The 27,617-nt window shown below is 41.4% G+C and overlaps 2 protein-coding genes across 4 annotated transcripts in view; both read right to left on the bottom strand.

Moving 5' to 3' along the window:
• Positions 1–784, bottom strand: part of aopep (aminopeptidase O (putative)) — a 79,281-nt gene extending 78,497 nt beyond the window's left edge. For 2 of the 3 annotated variants that reach the window (XM_084360033.1, XM_084360035.1), the window contains exon 1: positions 711–784. The gene's annotated coding sequence lies outside the window, so the exon portion shown is untranslated. Of the gene's footprint in view, positions 1–483; positions 658–710 lie in introns of those variants that run through there. The other variant, XM_084360034.1, reaches the window with a different exon arrangement.
• Positions 785–1,646: 862 nt separating this feature from the next.
• The window catches only part of dock8 (dedicator of cytokinesis 8), a 61,611-nt gene continuing 35,640 nt past the window's right edge, over positions 1,647–27,617 (bottom strand). Inside the window, exons 21-48 of the mRNA XM_084360394.1 lie at positions 27,191–27,355; positions 26,883–27,058; positions 26,426–26,518; positions 24,863–24,958; positions 24,201–24,350; positions 23,823–23,936; positions 23,496–23,651; positions 23,176–23,315; positions 22,266–22,429; positions 21,718–21,869; positions 20,246–20,428; positions 19,960–20,086; positions 19,490–19,577; positions 19,259–19,355; positions 18,270–18,404; positions 17,865–18,017; positions 14,819–14,977; positions 14,630–14,730; positions 13,357–13,549; positions 12,599–12,742; positions 11,563–11,694; positions 11,109–11,243; positions 10,599–10,688; positions 9,321–9,557; positions 9,085–9,228; positions 7,829–7,935; positions 5,010–5,180; positions 1,647–3,452 (exon numbers count right to left, since the gene is read on the bottom strand). Of these exons, the coding sequence (XP_084216520.1) occupies positions 3,401–3,452; positions 5,010–5,180; positions 7,829–7,935; positions 9,085–9,228; positions 9,321–9,557; positions 10,599–10,688; positions 11,109–11,243; positions 11,563–11,694; positions 12,599–12,742; positions 13,357–13,549; positions 14,630–14,730; positions 14,819–14,977; positions 17,865–18,017; positions 18,270–18,404; positions 19,259–19,355; positions 19,490–19,577; positions 19,960–20,086; positions 20,246–20,428; positions 21,718–21,869; positions 22,266–22,429; positions 23,176–23,315; positions 23,496–23,651; positions 23,823–23,936; positions 24,201–24,350; positions 24,863–24,958; positions 26,426–26,518; positions 26,883–27,058; positions 27,191–27,355 (3,854 nt within the window). The 3' untranslated portion in view covers positions 1,647–3,400. The remainder of the gene's footprint in view (positions 3,453–5,009; positions 5,181–7,828; positions 7,936–9,084; positions 9,229–9,320; positions 9,558–10,598; positions 10,689–11,108; positions 11,244–11,562; positions 11,695–12,598; positions 12,743–13,356; positions 13,550–14,629; positions 14,731–14,818; positions 14,978–17,864; positions 18,018–18,269; positions 18,405–19,258; positions 19,356–19,489; positions 19,578–19,959; positions 20,087–20,245; positions 20,429–21,717; positions 21,870–22,265; positions 22,430–23,175; positions 23,316–23,495; positions 23,652–23,822; positions 23,937–24,200; positions 24,351–24,862; positions 24,959–26,425; positions 26,519–26,882; positions 27,059–27,190; positions 27,356–27,617) is intronic.

The following is a 27,617-nucleotide window of genomic DNA, read 5'->3' as shown; positions in this document are numbered from 1 at the left end:
TGGCTGAAAACGTCCATCTCCCACCTATATGGCCTGAGGTGAGTAACACACACTTGTGATTATATTCACTGTATTACTGCATACTGTTAGAAATCAATAACAAAAGAGTGGATCAAGACGCTTTCAAACGGGTTGCAAAGGGTTTAGGAGAGTTAATATAAGAGATTAAACAGATAAAGGTCATTAATTAACTGAAAGATCCCTGTGACAGGTCAGGGCGCATACACTGTCCTTGCAGGCACAACAGGTAAGAGCTTGCCTTAGACCAGAGAGAGGATCATACGTTCACAGACTAAGGTCAGACTTCATCTTTGATGGGTTTTATTACAGGCTACAGTGCAAGAGCAGACATTCACATAAACTTCAAGCACGTATACACACACACTGAAGTCGTGTGACAAGTCAGGACACATTCAAGACCACACAAAAGACGAGTCCTCTCTAGTTTTAAACTTTACGCCGGTGTGAAGTTTGCTAACTAACCCAGAGTTTGTCGTGAGGGAGGTCGGGCTAACTTTCCATCACAAGTCTGCTCTCTGTCAGTTAAAACAACTACGCAACGAAACTACAGCAGCGCAACGGCCAGAATATAAACCAGCTTCCGCTGTAGCTGGCGGTGCGTTTAACGACATGTCAGAAACAACCGTGTGTAGTGTACACCGCCGGTTATCACTAGCACTCGCTTGTTGTCAATGAAATCTCCCACCAACCTGCTGTATCCGGCATGTCGAAGTCGAGTAGTGATGACGTCACGCCGACGCGACAGCAACAGATTGTAGTTTTCCTCCCCCCCTGGTTCTTCCCGCCTTTTTGAACTCTCTTTGTAGTTTGTATGTTAATCCAAGATTTATTGTGGTAAAATACTTTTAGTAGATATTCAACAGATCAACGTGTATTGATAATAAATAGCAAAATAAATTGGGGACTGTCAGAGGTGAATTATCAGAGGTGAAAAAAAAAAAAAACATAAAAAAATTAATATTGATCGATAAATGCCCAAATTTCAACTGTGGGGTATCAATAACGGTTTATCTTGTTTAAAAATAAATAAAAAAGTCAAAATCAGAAAACTGTCACCCTTAAATGGGGATAAAATTGATTAAAAGTGATTATAGTGATGGTATAGCAAAATGAAAATCTAAGTCTGCAAATATTAATTGAATCGCCAAGGAGGTTGTTTTCACCCGTGTCCTTTTCTTTGTTGGTTGGTTTGTCAACAGGATTACACAAAAGCTACAGTACAGATTTGTGACAAACTTAGATGGAGGATGGATCTCAGCCTAGAATAGACCCCATCAACTTTTGGTGTCAATCTAGACAAAAATATGAATCAAGGACAGTTTTCTTACTTTCTTTAATATTGTAAGATAGGGTGTTTTTGCAACATTTTCGTTAATTTCTTAGGGGATAATGCAAGGATCTTGATGCTAAAAACTCAAGTGTATTCAAGTGGTATCTTTAAGTGAGTACATAAGGAGACCCTGGGTTTGGGTATGCGCTGTACTGAGTGCCATTCTTGTTAATTTATTACAAAGAATGAAGTGATGCAATAATAATAATAATAATAATAATAATAATTTTCTAATAGGTCTTCTAATATTTAACCAATTAAAGTCAAAGTTAAAATATTACATAGCCACAACAAATGTGCATATATTAAGTTTTATTCAGGTGCTTCAACAGCATTGTTTGCACGACGAGTTAGAATTCCACATTTAATAAAACACAAGTATGAACAATAAAAAATAATGGATATAGAAACATGAACGCAGTCTCCAGTGGTTGAATGCCACTAAAATATCTTATATAATAACAACTCTCAGCAATATCTTGCATGTATTAAAAAAATAGGTATACATTTTATTTCTCACAATTAATACACACGCTGTATAACTTTCATCTTATTTAGCCACTTTAAAAACATTCAACAGATCATAAATAAGAGATGTACCTGGAAACAGAGAGGATGTGAGTATTAATAATGTATAAAAAAAAAAATGTATACCCACTTTTGAAATGCCAAGCACATTTACATTACTGAAATACAGTACGAGCTGCAACATAACACCAATGAAATGAGCTGTCTCATGGATGTCAAATAAAATCAGATTGTCACTGTTTAACACTGCAAAGCAGTAGTAAATGTCTCCTCTGGAATGTATTCTGAAATACGGAGTAAACATAATTCACACGGCAAAGCACCGCTGTGTGGAGTGACTTCTCAAAAGATTGCATTTCTAGTTAAGTATCTCAGTCCCTAGGTACATAAGGAATTAAATTTGGCACTGTGTGTATCGTAGGAGGTGGTCTATTTACAAACAGGTACAGGAACGACTGTGGACATACACAGATTGTTACAGTACACTCAGTCACTGAATCCTGCCTACAAACTAATATCATCATTGCTATTATTCATCATCTAAAAAATACATTTCCATAAAATAAAATGCAAAATAGTTTTTCATACCTTTGTAAACATGTTTGTAACTATCTGATGTGACACCTCTGCTATATACAAAATGATGATTTAGACATAAGCCATGTGTAATTTGTCGGTCTGCCTCCTGTGAAATCACATCAAACTCAAGTTAAACTCTTTATTAGCTACATGGCCAGGTTCTGTATGTCTAACAATAATAAGACAAGAATGGCCTTAAGAGTTTTTTGGAGGAAAAAAAGGGAAATTGCGTCTATTTTTCCAGTGCACAAATCCATCCGTACTTTCACTGCTGTAACTGGCACATGTCATGCAAAGACGTCCAGAGTGGAATTTCAAAGGCCCTTTGACTTATCTATGATCACAGAGTACAAAGTGACAGTTCAGTATGGCACCAAAATCTTCTACTCCAAACAGTATCTAAGTAAACACACATCCATTCACACATTTACTGTACATACACGCAGGACACTAGCAGTATTGGCACACATATGGGCCCCGGGCCAGCAAGGACCTCAGAGAGGAACTCTTAAGTCTGCTTCTATACCAACCCAGAGGAAATGTTTGCAGCATCATTAGGACTTGCAGTTATCTAAAAAAAAAAAAGGAAATCGACAGAGCCAAAGCATCTGAAGACTTTACAGTGAAATGCTCAATAAGCTACACTTCGCTTTAGATTCCCACCCTCCTATTTCTATGTGCTCACTCTCCTTTTGCTTCCTGTAACCAGCAACCGTGAAATCATAAAAGTGGACGTGCAGCAGACGTTTATTAACACTGCTGGACTGTTGAGAAACTGTGAGTCGTCCATTGTAGACACAATGTAGTACTCCAGCGCGGGGGAATGCGGGGTTATCACCAGCAGTTCCTTTCCTCATCTTCTCTTTTCCTCTTCTGGTTGTGTGACAGCCTCCCCTTCCTCTCCGCGTAGCGCACGCTCTCTCTCAGACGAGTCGTGGCATCTCAGGAGTTTTCCTCCTGAGCTCTGCGGAAACTTAGACGTTTGAAGGAATCCCTGTGAGAGGGAGAGGACGGTGGGTGAGGGAAGAGGGGGAGAAGACAGAAACAAAAGACAAGGAATGATGATGATGATTACGAGGAGGAGATGTTTCAGTTAAGGCAGGTAGAGTTGAGATGTCAGGTAAATGTTTCCATGAGCAAGGCACAAAAATAGGAATCGTCTTGTCAATTACTCACTGTTTGACTCATACTTAACTCCCCTATTAGCTCTGTGATGCTTCACCGAGCCCCAGGTGTTATACATGGTCACCCATGAGTGGATGTAGTGAAAGATATCAAGGTTACTACAACTTAAGTTTTTTGTTTTTAGAATTAGGCCAATAAATTGGACTATGGGATTTCTTAAAGCAACATTATGTAACTTTTTTTACCTTAAAGTAACAGCTTCAAAATCATGTTGATGGTACAGTGTCTTGTAATCCACTCGCTAATCCACCAGCCACTCTATGTGAAACCCCTTTTAACACTTTTCCACCAACATACATGGAGCAGGTTCCTTTCCAGTTCACGTGACACATTTTGAACTGTTCAGAGCAATTCTAGCAAGACTACATGTTTTTCTTGACATGAAGTGCAAAGCTTTACGACATCAGTAGCCATGTCATATTTTACAGCAGGCGTATTCAGCTACTTTTTTAAAAGGGTCAAAAGTGTTAAGGGGCTGGACTTTTGCATTTTTTTATTTCATTTGTTTTCCCTCGCTTTGTTTATTAGTTTGTCAACTGAAAAGGGACCATTATATATACAAAAACACAGGAAAAAACAATGCACCCTTTTAATATTAGGAGTAAGTTGTCAGTTTGATTCTCATAAATTCCCTCCGCTTGAACAGCCTGGGTCAAAACATTTTAATAAAATAGGAGTGTTTTTGTGCTTAGCAACAGACATTACGAATGAATGAGCTAATAAGCCTACTGACAAAATAACTAAAGGGCTGAAATGAGGTCGCTGAAGGGACAAACTCTGCCCACTGGCAGCCAGTCAAACAGGTCTCTTCTATAGGTTGGAAAGAAAGGTTTGAGAGGGCCCTTTGTCTTGCACATAATGGTCTTCTACGTCTCTTTATCATTCATAGTTGGTTCATGCTTGCTTTTTGGGTGAGAACAAATATCTGTAATAGCAGAACAAAAGCTCACAGGTAATCAATGTTATCCACCATCTTGCTAGCATTTACTTTCTGTTGAACATACTACAACAGCCTCCGCTGATGACACATCCCTGACTACAATGGTTTCACAAGATAGCACCAAGAATCCTGAACAGAACCGACTCAAGAACCTAATTGGGTGGAAGAGGGCTATCAGTGAGCAAGGCGTCTTTAGTAATACATGATTGCAATTTGGCCCTGGCATTGGTTCAACACTCAATCTGTGTCCTGTGGCTCTGTTTCAGCTTTCAATATTTGTAGAGGTGACACGGACAGAGTGAATGGATCTCTGCTCAATTCCATTTGTTCTCAATCTCGTTTGCAATCATAGGGAGTGATGAAAAGATCAATGATACGTCTCTTGTACAAGCAGTATTGGCTGTCTGACCTGGTGGGCCTGTTTACCTGTTCTCCAGCCGAGGCCTGATGATGGGTTTATACAGCTCAGGAATCTTCCTCTCCAGCATCGGCCTCAGGTTCTCTCTCAGGCGGTTGTAGTTTTTCTTCAGCTCCTGCTGGTACTCCTTCTGGTCCAATGTGATCAGGTGCTTATTCTTCTCAACAGCCTCACCACACCTGCAGGACGGAGAGCAGAGCAGAGGTTGAAATAAGTTTTATATATTATTGCTGCTTCTTAAATGACATTGCATGTGATGAAACAAAAGAGTTGAATGTACTCCTTGACCTTTTCAATGTAATAAACTCAAACTGAAGTACAGCTTCAACAGTGCTTCTATGCAAAGCAATCTTGCGGTAATCCTCTCCATGTCCTCAAGCCCTCAGAAATGCACTGCACTGTTTCATGCTAACAACATCCTGTACCTACTTGACATAAATTGGACTCCTTTGCATGAGAGAAGTCCAAATGAATTAACAATGTACTTGACTGCAAGAAACTCCTATATGCCTATTAGACCTTTCCAAGTGCCTCAGCTAGAATGTGAGCTCAACTGCGAATGACCCACGAGGCTGTTTCAAAACGCAGTTAAAAGGAGCAGCAGAGGTAAAAACTCCAAATCACTAAATGACTAACGAATAAAAAGGGAAATGCCTCATGGTAAAGGAGAGCACCGCGAGATCTGAGCTGCACAAAGAGCAGAGAGCAGGTATGGGGTCCCTCCGCAGTCCTCTATCATGACATGTATAATGGCCAACATACAGAGCAGCCTGCAGGAAATCAGAGAGACTTGGGTGATTGCTAACACATGTCTAGGTTTATCTCTTAGCTTTTAATGAGGGTAATATGGAAACTGCAATTGATGTGTAACAGTATACAGCAAATACTCTGGGTGAAGAGCATTAAGGACAGCTCACAAGAGGAAAACATCTCCTGATGTGTTGCCCTCTATCTGACAGCTTGGTTTGGAAAGAATTTTTCATTATTTAGGTATCTGAATAAAGCATTCGTATTTGCTACATTGCTCACTGGTTTTCTAAGCTGAATTTAAAAACAGCAATCTATAGTCATATTTGTAATCTACCAGTTCCAGGTAGATAATCCTAAACAAACATTCCCCACTTTACGCCTAAAACCCCAAGCCAAGATGTTTAAAATGCCACCAACAAACAAGTTCGATTAAAGGTGCGATATGTAAGAATTTTAGTTTTATACATTCAAAAATAAGAAATACATTTACATTATGATGTCTTTGTATTGTGTTGCTGAGGTAGCTACTGAAGTTAGCATGCTAATTAGCTAGCCCTGGTCCGTTCCAGTCTAAAGCTAAAAACAACATTCTTAGATTGTTCCAAGCTCCTAGTCCAGACCACTTGAAGCTCCTCTCTCCCACAGAAAACACTGCTCCTGAAACGCCCCGTCAGTAGTCTCGCCTTTAATTCTGTGACTTTGTGACGTCACACTATGTCGCAGAGTCACACATTTGCATAATTTATGCCTTGCGGCTAGTTTGACACTTAATAATGATTCCAGTCTAATCATAACAGAAAGCCAACAAAATAAGTTTTAATTTTACATGTGAGTAGAAATGTATGTTATATAATGCATAGAAGCACAAAACAGTTCATTGCAAAGAACCGTACATTTGCAATATCATGATACATACATAGTATAGAGTATAGTGAAAGAGTATTCTTGCTGGTGTGATGTTGTTGATGAAGCCATACTGTATCACGCTTCCTTACCATGAACATTACAGTGGATCTGTTCACAGTAATGAGTAAGCACTTAAAAAGCAGTATGCATTGCACAGCAGGCCTGGGGAGAAATCTGACCAAATCAGAAAACAGCGTTCCCTCGAGTGGATTTATTTATTTATTTATTTATTTTGTTAAAAACATCCCTGTCAAGAAGATTGGCATACAACGGGTCAAGTGCCAGCTCACCTTGATTTAGGATCGAAAATAAACCTCTCTGAAATTACAGTAAATATTTGCCGACCTGCTTGTAGCAATCAAGGCAGCTGGAATGCGACATGGGGGTTAGAAAATGAAAACCACCTTTTGGAGGCAAACAGAACATGCCCATGAGATGAGGGGGACATAAATACGACGACACACATCTCTGGCACAAAATCAGCATATCCTCAGACACGCTGCTGTGGGTAGGGAGGTTGAAATTACGTTCTCAATGTAATTAAAATATAATGAAACTCTTGGGAACAATAAACCTTTGCAATTCCAGAAAAAAAGTGTTTAGTGATATTATGAGGAGGAATATCTTCCACTGTCATACGGCAAATGAAAAAATATCCTCCGCCACAACGGGTTATATTATTTCCTCTTACTGTACCTGTTTGGTTCCTTTAACTACCATTTGGTATGCAGTTTGGAGGAGATTATCTCTTCCATCTCTGCATCTTGACTGACACTCACTTAAAACAGCAGGATATCAGTCTCCTTTAGTCACACTCTACAGATCCCTTTTATCTTCTTACACTGACACCAGACTGGTGTATACATAGAGCATCCCGGAGAAGACTTTCACTCCTTCCGAGCCTCGCAAAGTTACAGAATTTTCTGCTTAGAAATCTCTTTGAAGTATTGATTTATACTTCCACCTACTGAGCCACTGCCAGCCACCAGGAACAATAGAAAGGAGCAGAAATGCAAATTCAAGTAAAATAGTTGGTGAACTACATGAGCTTCAGGGCTCACCGGGAAAAGTTCTTGTTTTTCTGGATTTCTGTGGTGTTTTTCCTCAATTTTGCATGACTTTGGTGCGGCGCGTATAGTCACCAGGTGGTGTTGCTTTGATCGCATCTTACCTCATTATAAACTCTTTGAAACACAGGCGCAGCTTATTGTGGTGACGGAAGAGCTTCGGGTCCGCTGGGATCTCATTCAGGAAGACCTGCGCCACCTCCAATGGGCCCTACAACGGAGGGAGAGGAGGGCGGGGAGAGGAGGGAAGGGACAAAAACAAAGACACAGAGTTAGGGAGACAAAGACAGAGAAAGCACAAACAGCGTGGAGGAAGGAAAGAGAGGAGGTAAGAGAGGAAGCGTTTGAGAGTGTATGCACAAAGGAGGGATGAGAATGCCCCTCATTCAGACGAGGGGAAATGGCTTCCTAACTGAATGCCTAATGCAGCGAAGGGGCCGAGAAGCTGGACTGGAACATGAGGAAGATATCAGATCAGAGAAGGAGCCATGATTAGCTTCCTGCATGGCTAATGTCACTACTAACCCAGCATACACACACCATTTGGCTCCCATTTGCCCAGTACGAGATCTTGTTATCCTAACTTATATTCATCATAAAACCACAGCGCGCTCGCACAGCGTCTGCACCACGACAGGCACAGTTAAACAGCTCTGATTAGCATCATAAACGCATTGGGCCTCAGTCCTCGGTCTGAGCTGCGGACCCACACGCAGAAGCCCGGCCTCCTGTGCTGATTACAGTCAAGAGTTATGTGTTTACGGAGCTGCTGAGCATTAGCGTTATGTATACAACCATCAGGTTGGAGCAAGGGACTTGTCAGATTAGACGCTGGAAGATAAAGCATAGGGGGGAGCGAGCGGAGACGCTGGAGCTAGCTTCATCATTACTCCAACATTCACCATGCTGGCAGGACCTGGAAGCTATCAGATCAAAGAGACCTCCGGTTCGGCGTGCCGTGCGGCACAGACATGAAAGGAAGAGGGGCCATGAATTGACGTTTTAACTAAATCAGGGGAAAAGCAAAGGAAGGATTAGGGTTATGGATGGGGTGAAGGCTTTGATGTGTGATCACTGTCATGTCTCCCACCTGCACTCTGCGACTACAATGGAAACTGTAAATGTGATAAGATAAATAAAGGGTAAATTATTCTGGTTTATTTTCCCCATGCACATTAAGAAGAAACACTCAGGGGGACAAAAGGGGGGCGTATGTAGGACACAAAGAGCAATGATTCTGAGAGAACAGCCATCATTTGGTTAAACATGAAGTAAGTGATCATTTCAGCTATAATAGGAGCTGACAGTAGTGTAAAATAGAAGCAGTGCCTTCCCCCTCCTCCTCCTCCTCCTCCCTTACCTGGTTAACAGTGGCGCCCACAGAGCCTTGAAGCAGCATCTGTAGCATCTTAGCATCAGGCTGTTCTCTGTGTGTGGCGACTGCCAGCTCTCTAGTCTTCTTCTGCATGTCCTCGATGGCCACCTCAATGGGAGTCAGGTCAAACTGGAAACCGAAAAAAGGTACACGTTTATTGCTGAAGTCATCGAGCGACAAATCCGGTGAAAACGGTCCCAAAAGCCGCTTCGTGTCCTCACCTCCTCTTTCTGGATGACATTGATGCGAGTCTTGACGTAGGGGAAGGCGTGCATGGTGGTGAGGATGGTCTTCCTCTTGTACTGCTCGTTGAGTTCACCCCGGGGGCGCCCGCTCTTGGTGAAGGGTGTGGTGTACATGAAGCGGCGCAGGTTGAAGTTCTTCTCAAAGTTTGTCATCCGGTCTTTCATCTCGTAGTCATCAAAGAAGGGCTCCACGTAGGTGATCTGGATGTATGCCTGGAGAGGAGCGGTGGAGTTTACTGTTTAATTCTTGCAACACAGCAGACATGTATATTGTCTATATTTTTTTTTATGTGTTACTTTAACAGTGTGTTTGTTTTCGCATAAATTATACATTCATGCTCTACACACTGTACCTATGCGGTGTATAAGATGACGAGCATTAATAATGGTTACTTTACATGTCACAACATTTTCTGGCTGTTACCATGAATACAGATTATTTACATTATTTGATTTCTGTAAGCGGCAAACATCGCACGCACATATTCATATTTCCATTGCTACCTATAATATCAAATCCATACTATAGACGTTTGGTTTTGTGTTTATTAAAAATGAAAAGTGTCTATCAAATGCTATTATTAACATCTCAATGGGATCATTACTATTTTAGATTTTAGATTTTTTGTTGGGGGGGTCACAGTGAAGTTGACCTTTTGGATATAAAACATTATCACCTCATCAGTTTATCCTAGTAGACATTTGTGTAAAATAATAATTATAATAATTATCATCATATCATAATTATTGTTGAGTAATGGCCAAAAATGTGTTTTGCGAGATCACAGTGACCTTGACCTATGACCTTTAGCCACCAAAATCGAATCAGTTCTTCCTTGAGCCCAAATGGACATTGTGCCAGATTTGAAGACATTTGCTCAAGGCATTCTTGAGAAATCATTATAAATATATTAATCATACATTTTTTTTTAAAGAACTTGGAATTTGGAAACCTCATAAGTTATTTCAGTGTTTTTCAGTTGCGTTCCTGCATGTTTCCGATGCTTCCCTGCTCCAACACACCTGATTCAAATGAAAAGGTCGTTATCAGGCTTCTGCAGAGTTTCGATGATGAGCTGATCATTTGAATCAGATGTGTCAAGGCAAGGAAACAATATGCAGGGCAGGAGGCCCAGGAAAAAGACTCAAAATCAGTGAATTATTTTATGCAAACATTAATAATATTCAAGGTCATTAATATCATTTAATACAGGCAGCAGCAGCAATCAGTGGTGTGACATTACATTGACCTACCTTGTTGGGACTGAGTTGTTTTCTATTCACTGGTGTAGAGTCCTTGATCATCACCAATGTTTCTTCTCCAAAACACTGACTGTAGAAGTTCTACGAGTGGTGGAAATTGTGCGGTTAGTTTCACAATATCATCCATCATCATTTCTATGCAAATATAACACAGATTCATGTAAGAATAGAAATGTTAAGAGATCCCTCCATTTGAATTTTGTTTCACAAATGATTCACCACCTTATTTGATTCAAGAGGCTGACACTGTATCCCTCTTCATGACATGATTTCTCCGTTTAGGCATGTAAATGAATTCCAAGCTCTCTAAAACCACACTAAAAGCAGATGGATGATTGTGAGTCTTGCCCTCAGTCATCCTGTTCACTCAAAGTCTCTCTCTCAGTCATTATCAGATTCCACCAGTCCAGCCAGGCACCATCTTCCCTTTTCATTCCACCTCAATCGCACATTAACTCACAACGTACAGTGCACAAACCCACACTCTCCTGTCTCTCGTACCTCCAGCCTGTGTGATATCTCAGGCAGATGTGTGATCCCCGGCTCCTTGTAAATGAATTCCCGTTCGTCCAGGTCGCCGAACTTGGCCCCATAAAAACCCACCCGGAAATATGTTCCAAACATCCTCTTGTGGCCCTGGGGGGAAACAAAGGGGGGTTTTTATGTTAGTAATCACAAGACATCAGGAACATATTTTTTATTATGTGGATAGCATTTTACGGGGTTTTCTTTACGAAGGGCACTTTGGAGAGTTTAGTTAAATAAATTGATATGCCTATAAACCATTTCAAAATAAAATACTCAAGCACAACAAAATGTTTTTCAAGAATCTTAGTTATCCAAGCAAATGTAAAGGAACACATTCTATGTACTGAAGAAATACTGAATATACTAAAGTATCTTTTTTCTACTTTAACAATAACTGAATAAGCACCTGCAGTATATGTGTTATTACCTTCTGAATGATGTTATCAAAGGCTCTCTGTAGTTTGTCATGAGTGGATGCCAGTTTCCTGAAATCTCTGTGAGCCTCTAGGATCGGTAAGATGATCTTGTACACCTCATTCACCGCCTCGTAGAGACCACCCTGATGAGACAGCCGTCAATGCTGGTCAGTATCGCCACACGCACACACATCATGTAAAGATGGGACGTTTGCACTAAAAATATAAAATCAAGTGTTCTACAGTAGGTCCGCCCTAATATCTACAATTAATGACTCAATACACACATCAGCTGTACCCCGATTCCTTAAGACATAGTTTGCTGGTTGGTTGCCTTGAAATACTACTTTAAAAGGGACAGTTCAGTTGCAGAGATGTCTCCATTCTCTTTAATATAATGCAACTAGATGGTGCCCAGCTTGAGATGCTAAATGAAATAATGACCCCCATAACTCAAGATAATCCACAGAGCTTTATGTGAGCAGTTTCATGTAGGAACTATTTTCTTTTACTGAACAATACTGTATCACTGCGCCAAAGGAAGCACGCATCTACTCATGGACGAGAGGCCCACGGTCCTGACAGTGCTGGATGTAAACATTACTGGCGTCCTCCTCAGCTGAGCTAGCCTCTCACCCACTGCATACTCTTTTTCATTTCCTACATGAATCTGCTCACAACAAGGTCTGTGGATTATCTTGAGTAACCGGGTCATGATTTCTGGAAAAGACACGTTGCTGTTGAGTTTTACAAATGTATTGTTTTGGTGCTTTGAGTACAAACAGGCCGAGTGCCATCTAGTTCCATTGTACTCAAGAGAAGACAGATGTCTCTATGGACGATATCTCATCAACTCTGCAACTCACACCGAAATACACTCGATGGATAAAAATAACAGTAATAATAAACAATAATAAACTTTTCCAATTTTCCATTCTGAACACTGCACAGTCACAGACTGATGAGAATTAGTATAAAGTTTTGGATTTGGGACACAGCTTCGTGTTTCTATTTTAAGACATTTTGAGAGCAGCTTCGTTGTCTCACATTGCTGAAGAGCTCAGCAGCCTGCTCGAGCAACCCCACCAGGCCGCTCTCCGTGAAGTACCGTCCCGAACACACCCCGTCCTCGTCCGGGGACAGGATGTCATCCGACACCGCTGACTCCTCCAGCACGTTGGGGGAGATGTTCTGAAGAGAAAATCAGTCGGCTTATCAATCAATTATCCCTCTTAATCAAATAATCAATCGCAGGGCTGACTTTAAAAGGAGATGTCCTACAGTGGGAAATGGAACTAATCTGATGACCATCCAATCAATGACCTGCTGACTTCTGCAGCTCAGAGCGTCCTGTACCAGAGCGCCACAGAGGTCCTGTGTGTGACACAGCTCATCGATAAAAGCGGCTTCACAGTTATAACTGTTTGTTTTCAGTTCGGGAAAGCTGTCTGTTCACATGTTCCCACAGGAGCACATTTGCCTTTTTCCCCCTTCAACTTCAAAGGCGCTGTGTTAAGCAGCGCTACCAGGGGACCATATTTATATGTTGACGTTATGAGTGTACAGCTCCCCCCTCTGGACACACGCAACCAAATTTGGATATATTCCGTGGGGAGATGTCAGATGTGGTGTGTTGTGCAGGGGAGGGTTTGCCTCATTTCAACAAAACAACCAAGAGTCACGACAAACAAATGATGAATGCTTATTTCGTGTGGCTGTGAGTGCTCCGTCTTTCAGACTGAGCATGTGTTTGCTATTTGCTCCTCGCTGATTTGGCGCTTATAAGCTGTATTTATGTGTTCTACCTGGAAGGTGACGCTGCCAACAGGCAGGTACTTGTGATCTTCCAGCATGCTGAGATACTCGGCAACCAGGGCAGCAGCGTGGACCAGACACATCGCCGACTCAGTGTAACACTTCCTGTTGTTGTGTTTCTCGGCCATGTTCTGCAGCCAGGTCAGACGGAGGTCAGGAGACGTCTGGTAGCCCTTCGCTATCCTGAGGAGGGGAAGAGAAGAACGTTGTTGGTTTCTTCCTTTCTTTTTCCTTTATAAACCAGGTTAAAGTCTTCTTGGGATTAAAATGACTTTTTGAAGAGAGACTTGGAAACAAAATACACGGGAGACTAAACGGCTCAAAGCTTTTCCAGCCATGATGTATTTAGAGTACATTTATGTTGATATACAAGACCTTTCAGATTAAATTCAGCTTTTTGATATCTTATGGTTCAAAAAGTTTTATGCCATGTTCAGTCCCGTTGATAACAGTAGTGAATTGCGCTCAATTAAATGAAATACTGTACATGTGAACATCTTATAAACAAAATGTGTGCGTGAAAATGAGTGCAGCAGCCATGGTAAGTATTCTGGTTGATTAGTGCTTTTATGAGCAAGTACAAAGAAAATATGGAAAAATGTTTCCCTGTTCCTGGAATGCATGAATAATCATTAGCCTGACAACATGGGAATAAATCTAAAACACTCTGAATGAATTTGTTTATAAAGCAGGTGAGTCACTATGCTATACTAACGAGTGAACTCAAGCATCTGGAGACCAAATGTCTTGTGCATCAATGACCTGTGTGTTTATAGGGGGGGGGGGCTTGGAGGTTGGGGTGAGTCTAGGTGAGTTTGTAAAAGCTAACGGGTCGTTCTGTGCTGCTGCCAAACACTCATCAGGTGACTGGGACCAAAACCCAAACAGAAAGGTGCATGATAAATGACACGTGTAGGCGACATTAGGGCATGTTGAGCTAAAGTGCCTAAATCAACATACAGCACATGTATGCGCTCTTTGTCTCCCCGTTTCCCCCCGTTCGTGTTCTCTCACACACACACCGAGACACACACACTGTTTGCATTTGCATATACACAAAGCCAGATCAGAAGACTAAACTGCTACCACATGGTAACCATAGTGAAGGCACAAAATAGAGGCAAAACAGCCCAAACCACAGAGAAATAGGAAACAGCAGCGCAACATAGGGAGAAGCCACAGGGTGATGAGAGACAGGGAGAGACAAGAGGAGAGAGATATTAAGAGACAGAGGAAAAAAGAGACGAGGAGTATGTTTCTTACCTGTACATGAGGTCCATGAGCATCTCAGGGTCTTCCTGGAACTCCCTCATCTTCACTGTGTCTGACAAAATACTGTTAAGGTTTCTTAGAAGCTCATCCACCTAAAGAAAAACACACACAAGAGGAAAGTATGAGTCCGCAACACAATCAACAATAAGACAGCAGTTATGTGTGTGAGCTATTCTATACCTGCGAGGGCAGCTGAGTGTTCTGCATCTCCGTGTCCTCCTCTGCGTAGGCCAGGATGGTGCGGAGCGAGCGTCTCAAGTATTCCTCCTGGAAGTCTGATGACTTGCCCACCAGCGAGGCCAGAGACATGGTGACCTGCATCTTCACTCTTGAGAAGTTCTGACGGAGACAGAAGAGACCGCAGTGAATGTCGGCGTTTAACATTTTGCAGTGTTTATCATACAGTGAGACAAAGATTTTCTGATGTAAAACAGCAGCCTAGAAACGTTGCGTTTCGTGTGATTATGGATTTCCACAGACTGAAAACTTTTTTTTGCTTTTGACGCATTCCCTGCAAGCTGAAGAAAAAGAATGGAAAACACTCAATGGCTAAAAAAGGCATATTAACATATAACAGACAAATGCAGCTTGCAAAAAAAGATAATGTTCCTTCTTCTGGCCTCATTCGACTACATTATGCCTCTAAATTGCTTAGTTACCAAAAAATACTCCAATAATGGCCAGAGCATGTATTTACTCAACAAATGAGGCTCTTTATAAGACACAGTCCACTGTGTTTGCCTATGTTTAAAATTCCACATTAATCTTTAAAAACATATAATATGCATTAAACAATTTACTTGTATTTCATTTTAATATACCACTGGTGTAGGCAAAGGTTATGACATGCAAATATTGCTACTACTACTACTACTACTCACTCTTTTGGTTGTTGTTCTATTCAAATTTTAATAAATATTGGCCAGAACTTACAATTCTGAATTGTGATGAACTACTTCATCAAAAAACATCAAGAAATCTGAATAAAAGCCTGAACAAGGATTGAAAATAAGCTGTAGTGCTGTATGAGAAACCAGCAGGAGCGTTATGACTGTGTGATGACAATGAAAGACAATCACTTCATCATCAAAAAAAATGCCCATCGCAATTTCCCAGAACTCAAAATGACGTCTTCTAAATGCTTCTTCTGTCCAAAAACCCAAAGACTCTTTATTCACTGTCATGAATGACAATGAAAAGCAGCAAATCCTTACATTTAAGAAGCTGAAACCAGCAAATGTTTGAACTTTTGCTCTTAAAATGACTTATCAATTTTTAAACCTTAAAGTTTCCTACAGAGACGATATAAGATCTAAATTATTTAGTAGAATTGTTAGAAATTGAAAATCAAGAATACTTGCACACTTGACTTTGTTGTGTAGATGTAACGTTGGATATATAGAGGATCCTCTGTCATGCAATGAAAAACTTACGATAAGATTTTCCAAATCTAAAAAGTCTCTAAGTAGTGTCTTGAGAAACACTTATTCTATTTCCATCTGATAGCACACAGAATAAGAGAGCTACAAACGATAATGTTCTGATCCAAATGAAAAAGGATAATTGGCAACACCAATACTGGTAGGCAGTTTTTGTTTCCCTACATCTTAGTCCCTTGTCCCCTCCCTTTCCTCGTCCCTCCATCCTTCACCCCACCTGTCCAAAATAACAGGCCTGACAAACACCCCTCCATCCTCTGCAGCCGGGGCTGTGTGTATGTGCGAGAGAGTGTGCTCGTGTATGTGTGAAGTCCCATCTATCTCCAGCATGACCAGCTAAGCGGGAAATGATCTCCCATTAGCAGAGACATAATCACCCATGGATCATCTCTACGGCCCCATTCTGTTCAACTGAGCATGGAGCCAGAGCCTAACCACCCATCACTGCCCTCTAACTCAGTGTGTGCGCGCATGTGTGCCCGTGTGCTCAAAAGTAGCCTAAATGATAGCTTAAGTCAACACATAACCCTTTCCGTCTCTCTCTCTCTCCTTTCTCCTTCTCCTGTGGCTTTCTGTCCAACCTTTCCATAACTGGACAAGCTTTAACTGCACGTTTCTGTTTTTTAGGGAATTGTTCCATTTCTGGAAATAAAGCCCGGTATTTTCTTTTTTAATCTCAAATTAAAGTAAATGATGAAGAGAGGGGAAAAGTGTGTGCGACATACCGAGAGCAATACGAGGGCGGATGAAGGGAAGAAAACATAAACAAAGAAAGAGGCAGAGCGTAAGTTCTGTATGAATGAGTCATACGTCTGCTACGCTAATTCAGATCACAGCTCCCTCTGTATACACCATATAAACAAACATATGCAGGGACACGCAGATGGGAAATACTCTCTTTAAACTGGAGATACTGTATGTGTGTGTGTGTGTGTGTATGTGTGTGTGTGTGTGTGTGTGTGTGTGTGTGTGTGTGTGTGAGCGTATGTGTGCTCCACAGGCTGGTGTCTGATTTTCATTAAAGTGTACAGACTGTAAACACAGGAAATATTGACTGCAACAGCAGTTATCGAACCAGCGTAGACAAAATGAAAGAAGACACTCTGTCCTAAACCTCCCTCCCCTCAGATCTGTCTCTTTTTCAATCTTTTTATTTATCTCCATCACCGCTTCACCTCTGGCAAAAACACTCCTCTTTCTCTGTCGTGATTTCCTCCTTTCCACCCCATTCACGTTTTCCCTCTCCCTGCCCTTGAGGCTCATATAGTTACACACTCACACATACAGTATGTACTGAAACACACACACACACACACACACATACACGCACAGAGAGGGAGAGAGAGAGAGAGAGAGGTCTAGCTGTCATTAGTTAAAGAGGGGTAGGAACATGGGGAGGCAGACAGTGACATATCTCTCTGCTCTCTACTCAGAGACACATCCTTCAGCAGAAACTTTCTGCGGCACGCTCAAAATAGACATGGAAAAGACATTAAAGCCGAGCAGGAGAGGAAAAGAAGTGGAGAAGATAGGATAAGATGTGTGTGTGTGAGACTCCCCGCTTCCATGTGCCTCACGAGCAATCCTCTCATGTGCACTTAAATTAAATCTAATCTGACATAAATGCAATTTCTTCCGCAAGCTTAGATGTTTGATAAGGTTTTATCTGACAGAAAGGTGCCTGACATTTGCTTTATGTGGGTGTTTCTACAGCATGTGCACATCTGCACAACCCATTGGAACATAAACACGGGATCATCTTTCGTGTGCGATGTTTTTGTGCTTACGCTGGCGTTGCTGTAGCTGTATCTCATGATGAGGTAGAGGGTGGCACAGGCCTGGCTCCTGTTTTCATCGACGGGGCTGCTGCAGTACTGAAGCACCTTCTGGCACAGGTCCGCACACTGCTCTGCCTCCTCCTCAAACAACAGGTCCCCAAACTGCACACAAACACACAAACACACACACAGAGATAAAGGAAAACAGGCACACAAGGTGGTAAACACAGGCGCACACACACACGGATATAGACTTATAATTCTGGCCTGTATCAGCAGTTTGCCATCCCCACAAGCAGTAAGAACATTTAATTTAGACACAGGACGTGATCGTGTATACACACCCACCCACATACCTCCCACTAAATTTTCACAACCAAACACACACTGACACACATATCACAATGAAAGTACCTTGACAACAAGCGATCTGAGTGTGCTGAAGGTGTGAGAGAGGAAAGTGCTACTCTGGTTGCAGGTGAGAGAGTGGAGTAACACCTTCAACACCCCGCCGACCACACTGTCCTTACAGTCAGCCAAAGGCACCGCCTGGACAGGAGAAAGATGAAAATAAAGAAAATCATTAGAGATAAATGGGATTACCTGCGGGCAGGTTAGGAAGTCACTTGAATGTAAAACTAAACGTTTGAACTGCTCAGAAATCCCGACAGAGGTGGTTTAATATGCAGTCTACGTAGACATGTTCCAGGCTAGGACTGACCTGTTTTTTACTCTGTTTTAAAGCAACTCATTTTGCAGTGACACATTGCATGACATTATTCTGGTTTGGCCAATTTAGAGCTTTCAAGCCATTTCTCGAATACCTTATTAGGAACTTTGCTGGTACCTTAATTATGCATAAAGAATTAACAGATCTTTTAATCCAGCTTCTTGATGAAAGTCGACAATAGATTCTCTTTGCAGCTGCAAAATATTACGGAAACCTTAGAGTATAATGAAGGCTAATATCAAATGATTGTCATATGCACAACTGTTATTGTGAATGCAATGAATTCCTAAGATGTCAGCTTCCATCCAACAGTGAGAGACATGTTTGCAAAAATGTGGACACAAAAAAACGGCGGTTGGTTGGTTTGTCAGCAGGGTTACACAAATACTACTGAACTGATTTCCACAAAACTTGGATGGAGGATTGGTCTTGGCCCAAAGTAAACCCCATTAACTTTTGGTGCAGAAGCAAATAAAGGGATGGATCCAGGATTTTTTTTCTCTCAAAGAAATACGCCTGTTTTTTTTCTCAAAAACAGGCGTATTTAGTTTACTGGTATCTATGAGTGAGTACAGTTTGATGCAGGTAGAGGGGACTGATGGGTGGAGGTATATGCTCTCCTGAGTATCACTCTAGTTTGTCATGTGTTCAACAAGATTTGCATGACTCGTACCTGTAGGATAGTTTCTAGCAGGTCCAGCACTATCAGGTTAGTCTCTGTGGCTAAATTTCCACTGATCAGAGCCTCCTGGTCCAACTCTGCTTTAGTCCTGATGGAAGATGGTGATAGTAAGACAGATATTTAGAGAAGAAAGGACCATAATAAAGAAAGGCAGAGAGAGAAGGAGACATTGGTAAAGCAAGAAAGCAAGGAGGGACATTTTGAAAACTGAAATGAACTTACTTATCCTGTTTGTCGTTAGTCTGTCGCCACTGAGTGAGGTCTTTCCTCCACCGTAGGTGCTCTCTCTGACCCATGGTCCTGTCCATTCCTGTGAGGGATTCAAGAAAACAGCTAAAACTATTAACAATTACTGATAAATACTGTATTTTCACAATAATAAAGCATTTACTCCATATACACCAGCGTACATCCATATTTGAACTGCTGTCTAACACAGACAAGACACAAATTGTACAAAATTCCTGACTATCACAGGAAGACCTGAAATTGGTTCTTGCAGTGACTTGCTGACCACACATTTAAAAAAAAAAATAAAATGATGACATTTGAAAATCAGTGTGTTCACTAGTTTTGGGATGGTTCATGTTGAAAACTTTAAAATATTGCAGAAAATGCAGATCTAATATATGACAGACAAGCAATTCCAAGAGGAGAATATCTGCAATAATAAGTGCAAGCAGATACACTACCTCCAACCCGTTTCATCATTTCCCCGCGGGCTCCCATTCCTCTCAGCAGAGCTTCCTCCAGCTGCAGCTTGGCCTGATGAGATTTCTGTAAGGCCTGGGTGCTCACTTTGTCAGTGCTCTGCTTACCCTGCAAACATATAGACACATATTCACCAGGTACATACTAGTTTTAATATTTTGTAATAAACACTCAATCTGTAAGATAAATACACATGCAAACAAGGTATACAAATACACAGCCAGAAATAAAATCTAATCTAAATGGATAATGCATGTGCAAACTGACCCTGTACTCAAAGCAGGACACGCAGATAGTGAGCAGCTCCAGCAGCTTGTTGAGCTGCGAGGGAGGCATATCTATAGTCCAGCGCTGAATCAGATTCTTGTCGGCGTTCTTCATCACCCACAAGAAACACACCAACAGGTGGCGACTGGTGTCTGCTGCCAGGGTGGCTACAGATTTACCTTGCTGGAAGACGAGAGGAGACACATATGTAGATGATGTAACGGTAAAATGTGGCTCTCACTGAAGAGAAAGTGCCTGCATTCAGTACACACAAACATCCATATATGCGTGTGCAATATGGGCACACAGACTGAGGAATTACCAATCAAAGAGACGCAAACAAAACAGGATGTAAAATGTAAGAGAAGCTACCAAAATATGTGTAGGTGTCCTTTAATGAACTGATATTCTTGGGAATACTTTGATCCAAAACGTTTCACAGCACAATGATTTGTGTTCTATAGCTGAAGCACTATGAAACACATCCATAACACACACACAGTGGACTCCTGCTCTACCCACTGAGTTATATAACAAGTGTATCTAACAAACTAACAGTATATCATTCACAAGCTCCTCTAAACCACAAACATTGCTGGCCACTTCCACTCTCTTCCACTCTGGCTTTAGTGAAGTATGGTTCTCTTCCCCATCTTAATAGGCGTTAAATCTACTGCAGATTAATTTACCGTCATTCGTGTGATGATGAATCGCTACTATAGAGGGCTACTGCTGCTTCACTGTGTGGCAGCTTTGATGAATGTAGCCATTAACCTCCTAGTGCTCTAGGTGTCCCACCTAAAACCTGTTTCGCAGCAGGACTGAGTGAGGCTCACCAGAACCAGCGTTAAATCTTTGCGGCATGTAATCAAAAACATTGTGTGTTTATTTGAAAAAATGCTTCATGTAAAAAAAAAAAACCCTTTTCTGAAGAATCAAACATTGTTTGCAGGGGAAGTTTTAGAAAATGAGGAACAAGCTCTCTGGCAGCCATGTTTGGATTTGTGATGGATACCAGGCCGATGGCTCAGTTTTGTGAAATTCAGTTTTTCCACAACAGTATTTCATGTTTGAGCATACAAGGAACTGATTCATGTCTTGGACAGAAGCAGAGAAAGAGGAAGAGAATGGCAGCGTTCAGTTTTAGTGCCTGTGTTGTTGCTGTAGCTACACTTGATTGATGTGTTTGTCAGGAGGACGGCCCTGTTCACTTATGATGGCGATGCCTGCCTATAAACCATCTCTTCTAGACATGTGTGTTTGTGTGTGTGTGCGCGTGATTTTTTTCAGGATGGATGAAGTGTGTGTGTGGCTCTGACAGCTAATCAATCCGCCTCAGCGCAGCTCACCTGTTAGGAGGCAGAATACACACGCACGCACACACACGTGCACTTTTGAACTTTTAAAAACAATGAAAAGCATACTATAGTCATAATCATCTTAACATTCGGGAATTGTTTCTGAATTTTTACCATGGCTGCCATGGAAACGAGAACATTGCGTCCCAGCGTGTTGAAAGGGTTCCCGGCAATCGCCATGGCAACAGACTGATTGATGGGTGGGACATTTTCAAGGTCATCCTCGGGTCCGCCCGTCTTGTTTTTCCCACCGCGGGTGTCAGAAACTGCAAAGACAAACAGGTACAGCCGCAACGATTAATCGATTCGTTGTCAACTATCAAGTTAATCGCCAGTTATTATAAAACTGATTGACTGGTGCGAGCAATTTTTTGACAGAACCCTAACCCGAATGACAAAATTATTTGATTCCAGCTTCTTAAATGTGAATGTTTACTGATTTCTTTTCTCTTCTATGACAGAGAACTGAATGTCTTTGTGTTGTGGACAAAACAAACACTTGAGGATGCCATCTTAGACTTTTGGGAAACATTGATTGGTGTTTATCACCGTTTTCTGACACTTGATTCTACGTGTACTGCATGTGTCTAACAGAGATATGACAAGATGACATGAACTTTAAGGGACCACAAAGTGCATATAATTGAATGTATGCAAGTTACCAGTGAAGTCCAGATAGTTGGTTGAGTCGATGATAATCCCCACCAGGGAGAGGTAGAGAGCAGCCACCTTGGCTCTGACCTCCGGTTTGATACAGCGATGGTCAAGATCATGGGAGCACAGCAGGCTGTAGATGGCATTGATGGCCTTTCTCTGGACCTTTCCCCTGTGAACACACACATTTTATTTTTAAGTGAAATCACCAGTTAAATTACAAGTACACAGGATTTAAATATGTCTGTGATTTTCTTTCATTTGTAATTTGTTTGTGATTTGTGATCAATTATATCTGGGAACCTTGAAGGAAAGTGGATATACAATAATATTAGTAATAACAAGGTCATAAGGGGAAATATTGTGACTTTTGTAATGTAGTTTAATGTATTACCCTCTTCTAATATATATTTTTTCTATCACTTTGATGTGTATCTTATAAAGAAATTCATGTACGTTGTACTCATACATAAATATACATATATTTATGATACTCTGTGGAATTGTATGCATTCTTATCTACTTGTCCTCTGTGTTATTGTAGATGGTTGAACTAGATTTTGCACTTTTGCATTTTTGTATATCTCATTATCCTATGAAAATGGAAATGCAGGAATTGGGTTTGCTGTTGCCAATTGTTGTATTTTTGAAGTGCATTTGTATTGAATGTGAACCTGCTGGATTCTCAGAACCTGATTATGTAAAGAAACACCTGATCGAAGTCAAGCACAGAGCGGATCTGATGATGCAACACACTAAACACGTAATTCACTCCCTGTTGTTGTTTTTAATGTAATTGTTAATAAAACAGTGTCGATCACACCCTGGTGTGGGCTGGAATATTGACTTCATGGTCCACTAAGGTCATTGGGAGGGTGATGATCTAGAAACAACTCGAACGCGTCTATGTTTCCATACCCTTCTGACTCCATGTCGAGGGCGGCACTGAGCTCTGTAAGCAGCAGACCGGTGAGGTAGTGCTGCTGCTTAAATTCCTGAGAAAGCTCGAACAGCCCCAAGATCCTCTGCTGCTCCTGGAAACTGCACGAGCCAGAGCTCTGAATGGAAAGATGATATGAAGGAGTGACAGGACAAAATGATTCATCAGGTAAGATTTTTCCTTGAAGTCCTTTTTAAACAGCTCTCTTTAAAGTGAAAACTCCCCAAATTGTCAATGATGAAACAACTGCCTGAATTACATTACTGAAGTACAAATTCTGACTGATGTGTGGGCAGACCTGTGAGGAGATAGATGGACATGGTGAGGCGGGAGCGGACGCAGGGCTGCTGAAGAAGAGGCTCAGGTTGAGGTAGTGCTCGTGGCTGCACAGGATTCGCAGGAACTCCAGACGCATGCTGATCAATGTTGGCATTGACACACTCTTAGCTGACATCTAGAAGGGAAAATGGCAAAGAATTATCAATAAATACTTGATAGTACCTGAAAACATACACAGAAGTTAAATAAATTGTCTTGGAGACAGCTCAGAAATAGGTGCCACAGGGGAATTACTGAATTCATGTATTCAAGACACATGTTAAATGGTTTGTTAGTGTTATTCCACCTGGTTGCAGTAGTTTTTCACCAGCTGAAAGACAAATCCTCGGTCCATAAGAGACAGCAGGTCGTAGAGGAAGAAGGCCAGGCTGATGTTGACTTTCTCTGCTTGCTCTACCTCCTAAAACAACAGCAATCAGCAAACAACAATCACTAAGCAGCACGGAGTCGAACTTGCCAAGCTGCTAGTTGTGAAAACCGAGCCTTTGATACCACGGAGGCAAATTTAATTAGCACCACCAACTCCCTGTTGTTTGGAGGACACTGACACGACCCAGGAGAACAGAGGGAACACAGATGCAGTCTAGAGCTCTGAGGTGGAATAAGTTACAGTCTGACTGAGAAATGAAGAGGCAGAATGTATTTTCACCATTGTATTCCTCACCTTATGTTGTTTGACAAGGATGGTCCCAATCTCAGCCGTAACCACGGAGACAATGGTGGTGATGTCATCTTTAAATCGGTCAGAGAAGCGGCCTCTCCGAGGGACGCCGTGCTTGTCGAGGTAAGACACGTGCTGAGCCATGCTTTTCACCTGTTAAAGCCCACACACACATCAACACACACACACACACACGTAACAAACGTGAATCAGATAAAAACAAAAGAGGCATGTGAATTGAAAGCAAGAGTGAAGTCGATAATCTGTCAAGTAAACAGACAGGTGCTAAGTCAACACTTTCTATCCTCATTTTTCATGCAAATCACAAAAGAAGCCTTTCATTAATTAAAGCACGCATCTTGTAGTGAAGCTACTGAAGAGAGAAACATAAATAAGTGAATGTGAGTGATGATAACACTTCCAAAACTCCAGAAGAGTGATAAATTAGCAAGCAGCTCGATATATTACAGACTACAGTGATTTCCGAATGCCCTTTTGTACACCGCACATTAAAACCATCATTTATCTTTTAAGGTGATGTGGCCACGAGGTCACGCATTGTTTGGTGAGAGCCTTTTTTATTACTTCACTCATTCATCATGAACATCCGAAGCAATCATTACTTTTTCTCTTATGTAAGTGTCAGTCAAAAAAAGCACACAGACCAGCAGCTCAAAGAAGAACCAGGCATATTTGTATGCGTTCTCTCTGCAGACCCCGGTGCTGACGACCATCTGCAGAGCCAGCTCCTCGTGAAACTGCTGCAAGAGACAAAATACACAAAGTGGAGTGAGAAAGAGCCTCCCTTCCGTGGGAAATGGAATAAAGATTCTGTATGTATTATACTGAATGTCACTCTGAATTCATTTTTGAAAATGCTGGGTGAGCTTTGAACAGGAAGGACAACCCAAACAACCACAATACCGTTGTTGTAAGTGTCACACTCCCACCCTGTGGTAAGGGAGGGAACTGGCGGCTAAAAGCTTCTTATATTACAGTAGGAAATTTACAGCCTGAGTGTGTGCAGAAAGAAGAAGCATTCGTCTGAGAGGTTGCTTCATTGATTCATTATTTTAAAAAAAGAAGCTAAGAGACTCTAGGGGGCGTCAAACCGCACAAAATGCCAATTTCTACATAATGTTGTTTTAAACATAAGCTATGCTGATCATAGCATAGTTTAATTCAATACTTTCTATGTTAATGATTCTCCACATTTGAAATGAGCCATTATTTAAGCATTAAAATGTACCACCATGTTATACTACAGCCTCTGACAAAATATTTAATTAAAAGACAGGCAGGTGCATACCTGCCAAAACACTAATTCATTCGTGGGAGTCTCCCTATTTTTATCCATTTTCTCCCACTGTGCTCCTGAATGGTGATTTCACTCTGCAGACTGCAGTCCTGCATCATTTTATTATCATCTTTCTTCTTCTTTTTGGGTTGATGGCTCCTCACACTCTCTCTCACAATGTAGATGTTTTTAGATGTTGACTTTTGACTGCTTTTATTCCATCTTTACAGTTTTATTTACTTATTTTATTGTGAGTTATGAATGTAAGAGTAGTATGCCGTTATTTTCACTCAAATCCTTGTATTTGTGTATTTATTCTGTGGCATAGGGTTACATGGCAGGGCAGGGGGGCTTGAGGGTAAATCTGTAAATTATTGATACCTCAGAAAATCCTCTATTTTACAGCCTAATGTTGGCAGGTATGCAGGTGCCAGTTAAAACCATCGGGACTGGACAAACATCTGTTTTTAAGTTTAATACAAGTTCTATACCTCTGCTTTAACTCTGCTTTATTAGACAAAATATAAGTATTGTAACAGCACAGTAAATGATTGATGCTTCATTTTATTTTATCCTTTAGCTCCATGTCTTCTTTTGTTTTCTCATATCAAGGAACCTCGCTGTGCATTACTGCTGCTGACCTGCTGCTGCTGTAAATACTCAATTTAATGTAAAACATCTACAGGGCCACAAAGTTGGTTAGTGACATCATGAATCCACATCTTTAAACTTCTACTTCCATCTTGAGAAGACAACTGATATTAATCCAAATCTTAATAACAGAGGGATCACAGTTTTTTTTTTTAAAGTAGATGAATTAAAGCAGCTTCAAGATTTCTCATTAGTTTGCAAATGTCTTCAACAAGCTGTCCCAAACTGTACCTCACATACCATGGTGGTGGGCCTTGAACAAAAGGGAGAACTTTTTTACCTTTCTGTTGGAGGGGCGTGTGTTTCCTGTGGGGCTCTGGTGGTTGCTTACTTCCACATAGGTGGACATGCGACTGCCTGGGTTGTTGTGGCCCTGGAGACAGAAACAAACAGGTTCCGTCACATTGAACGTGATGGATGCGTTCATTAGAGGGGACGTCGAGTGGCCTATTACAATACCTAATGTACTGTAGGGATGGATAGCAAATGACTGTTTTGTGTGCATGTGTAAGCATGCTGGGAAATTTACATACTGCACCGTGTGTGTGTGTGTGTGTGTGTGTGTGTGTGTGTGTGTGTGTGTGTGTGTGTGTGTGTGTGTGTATGTAGCTAGAAAAAGCTCCCAAAACTACGCTCAATCTTTTTTTTTATTCTCTGCAACTGAAGGCATGATAAGGTGGCATGACTGTTCTCATGGGGAGATTTTGGGACATTTAGTTTGGGGAATCCCTCTGTACCTTTGCAGAGAGGATGCTTTTGACTTCAGCGTCTTCAGCAGACATTTGTGGAGCGGGGATGTCGGGGTTGCTGCTGCTGCGGATTCTGGACTGGAGAAGCATGGAGCCGACTGTGGCTGCCGTGGCCCGGCCCATTGTGCTGTAACGGCTCTCTGCCGACGGTATACTGCCTGAACCTGAATCCGTGGACACACATTAAAGATCGAACTTTATTTCTTAAAAAGATTAAAGGAAATATAATCAAAGGAAAAATGACAAACAGAAGAAAAAGTAAGCAAACTCATACATATAAATCTGTATGTCTGTACCTGTGTTCTGCACGTCTTGAGGGGGATCTGGCAGACGAAACACCCAGTAAAGGTAGGTCGCCAACAGGCAGTTCCTACCCTGCTGGTCCCTGTTCAGCTCCTGACTGTTGTGAAGACTGTTGACTATAGACACCACTGATTCGAAGGCTATCTGGGCCAGATTGGCTGTAGGACACACACATGGACATGCACAAAATAAAGTTAAACCTATAATATCAGTAACATACATATAAATATAAATAATATTATCATGACAAATAAGAAGCTATTGCATCCTTCAACACTAGGACGGCCAGCATCCTATTACCCCCTACAGGTGCTGCAACAGTCTGCCAGACCGTCATCTGTTATTTCATTGTTTATATTCTCAAGCACATCAATGCTGTTTGATGAAGTTACTCGAGATTTTTGGGAAAATAAACAAAAT

This window comes from Pagrus pagrus, assembly GCF_965226575.1.
Source record: "Pagrus pagrus genome assembly, chromosome: 8".
Classification (NCBI taxonomy): domain Eukaryota; kingdom Metazoa; phylum Chordata; class Actinopteri; order Spariformes; family Sparidae; genus Pagrus; species Pagrus pagrus.
This window is presented reverse-complemented; position numbering and strand designations above follow the sequence as displayed.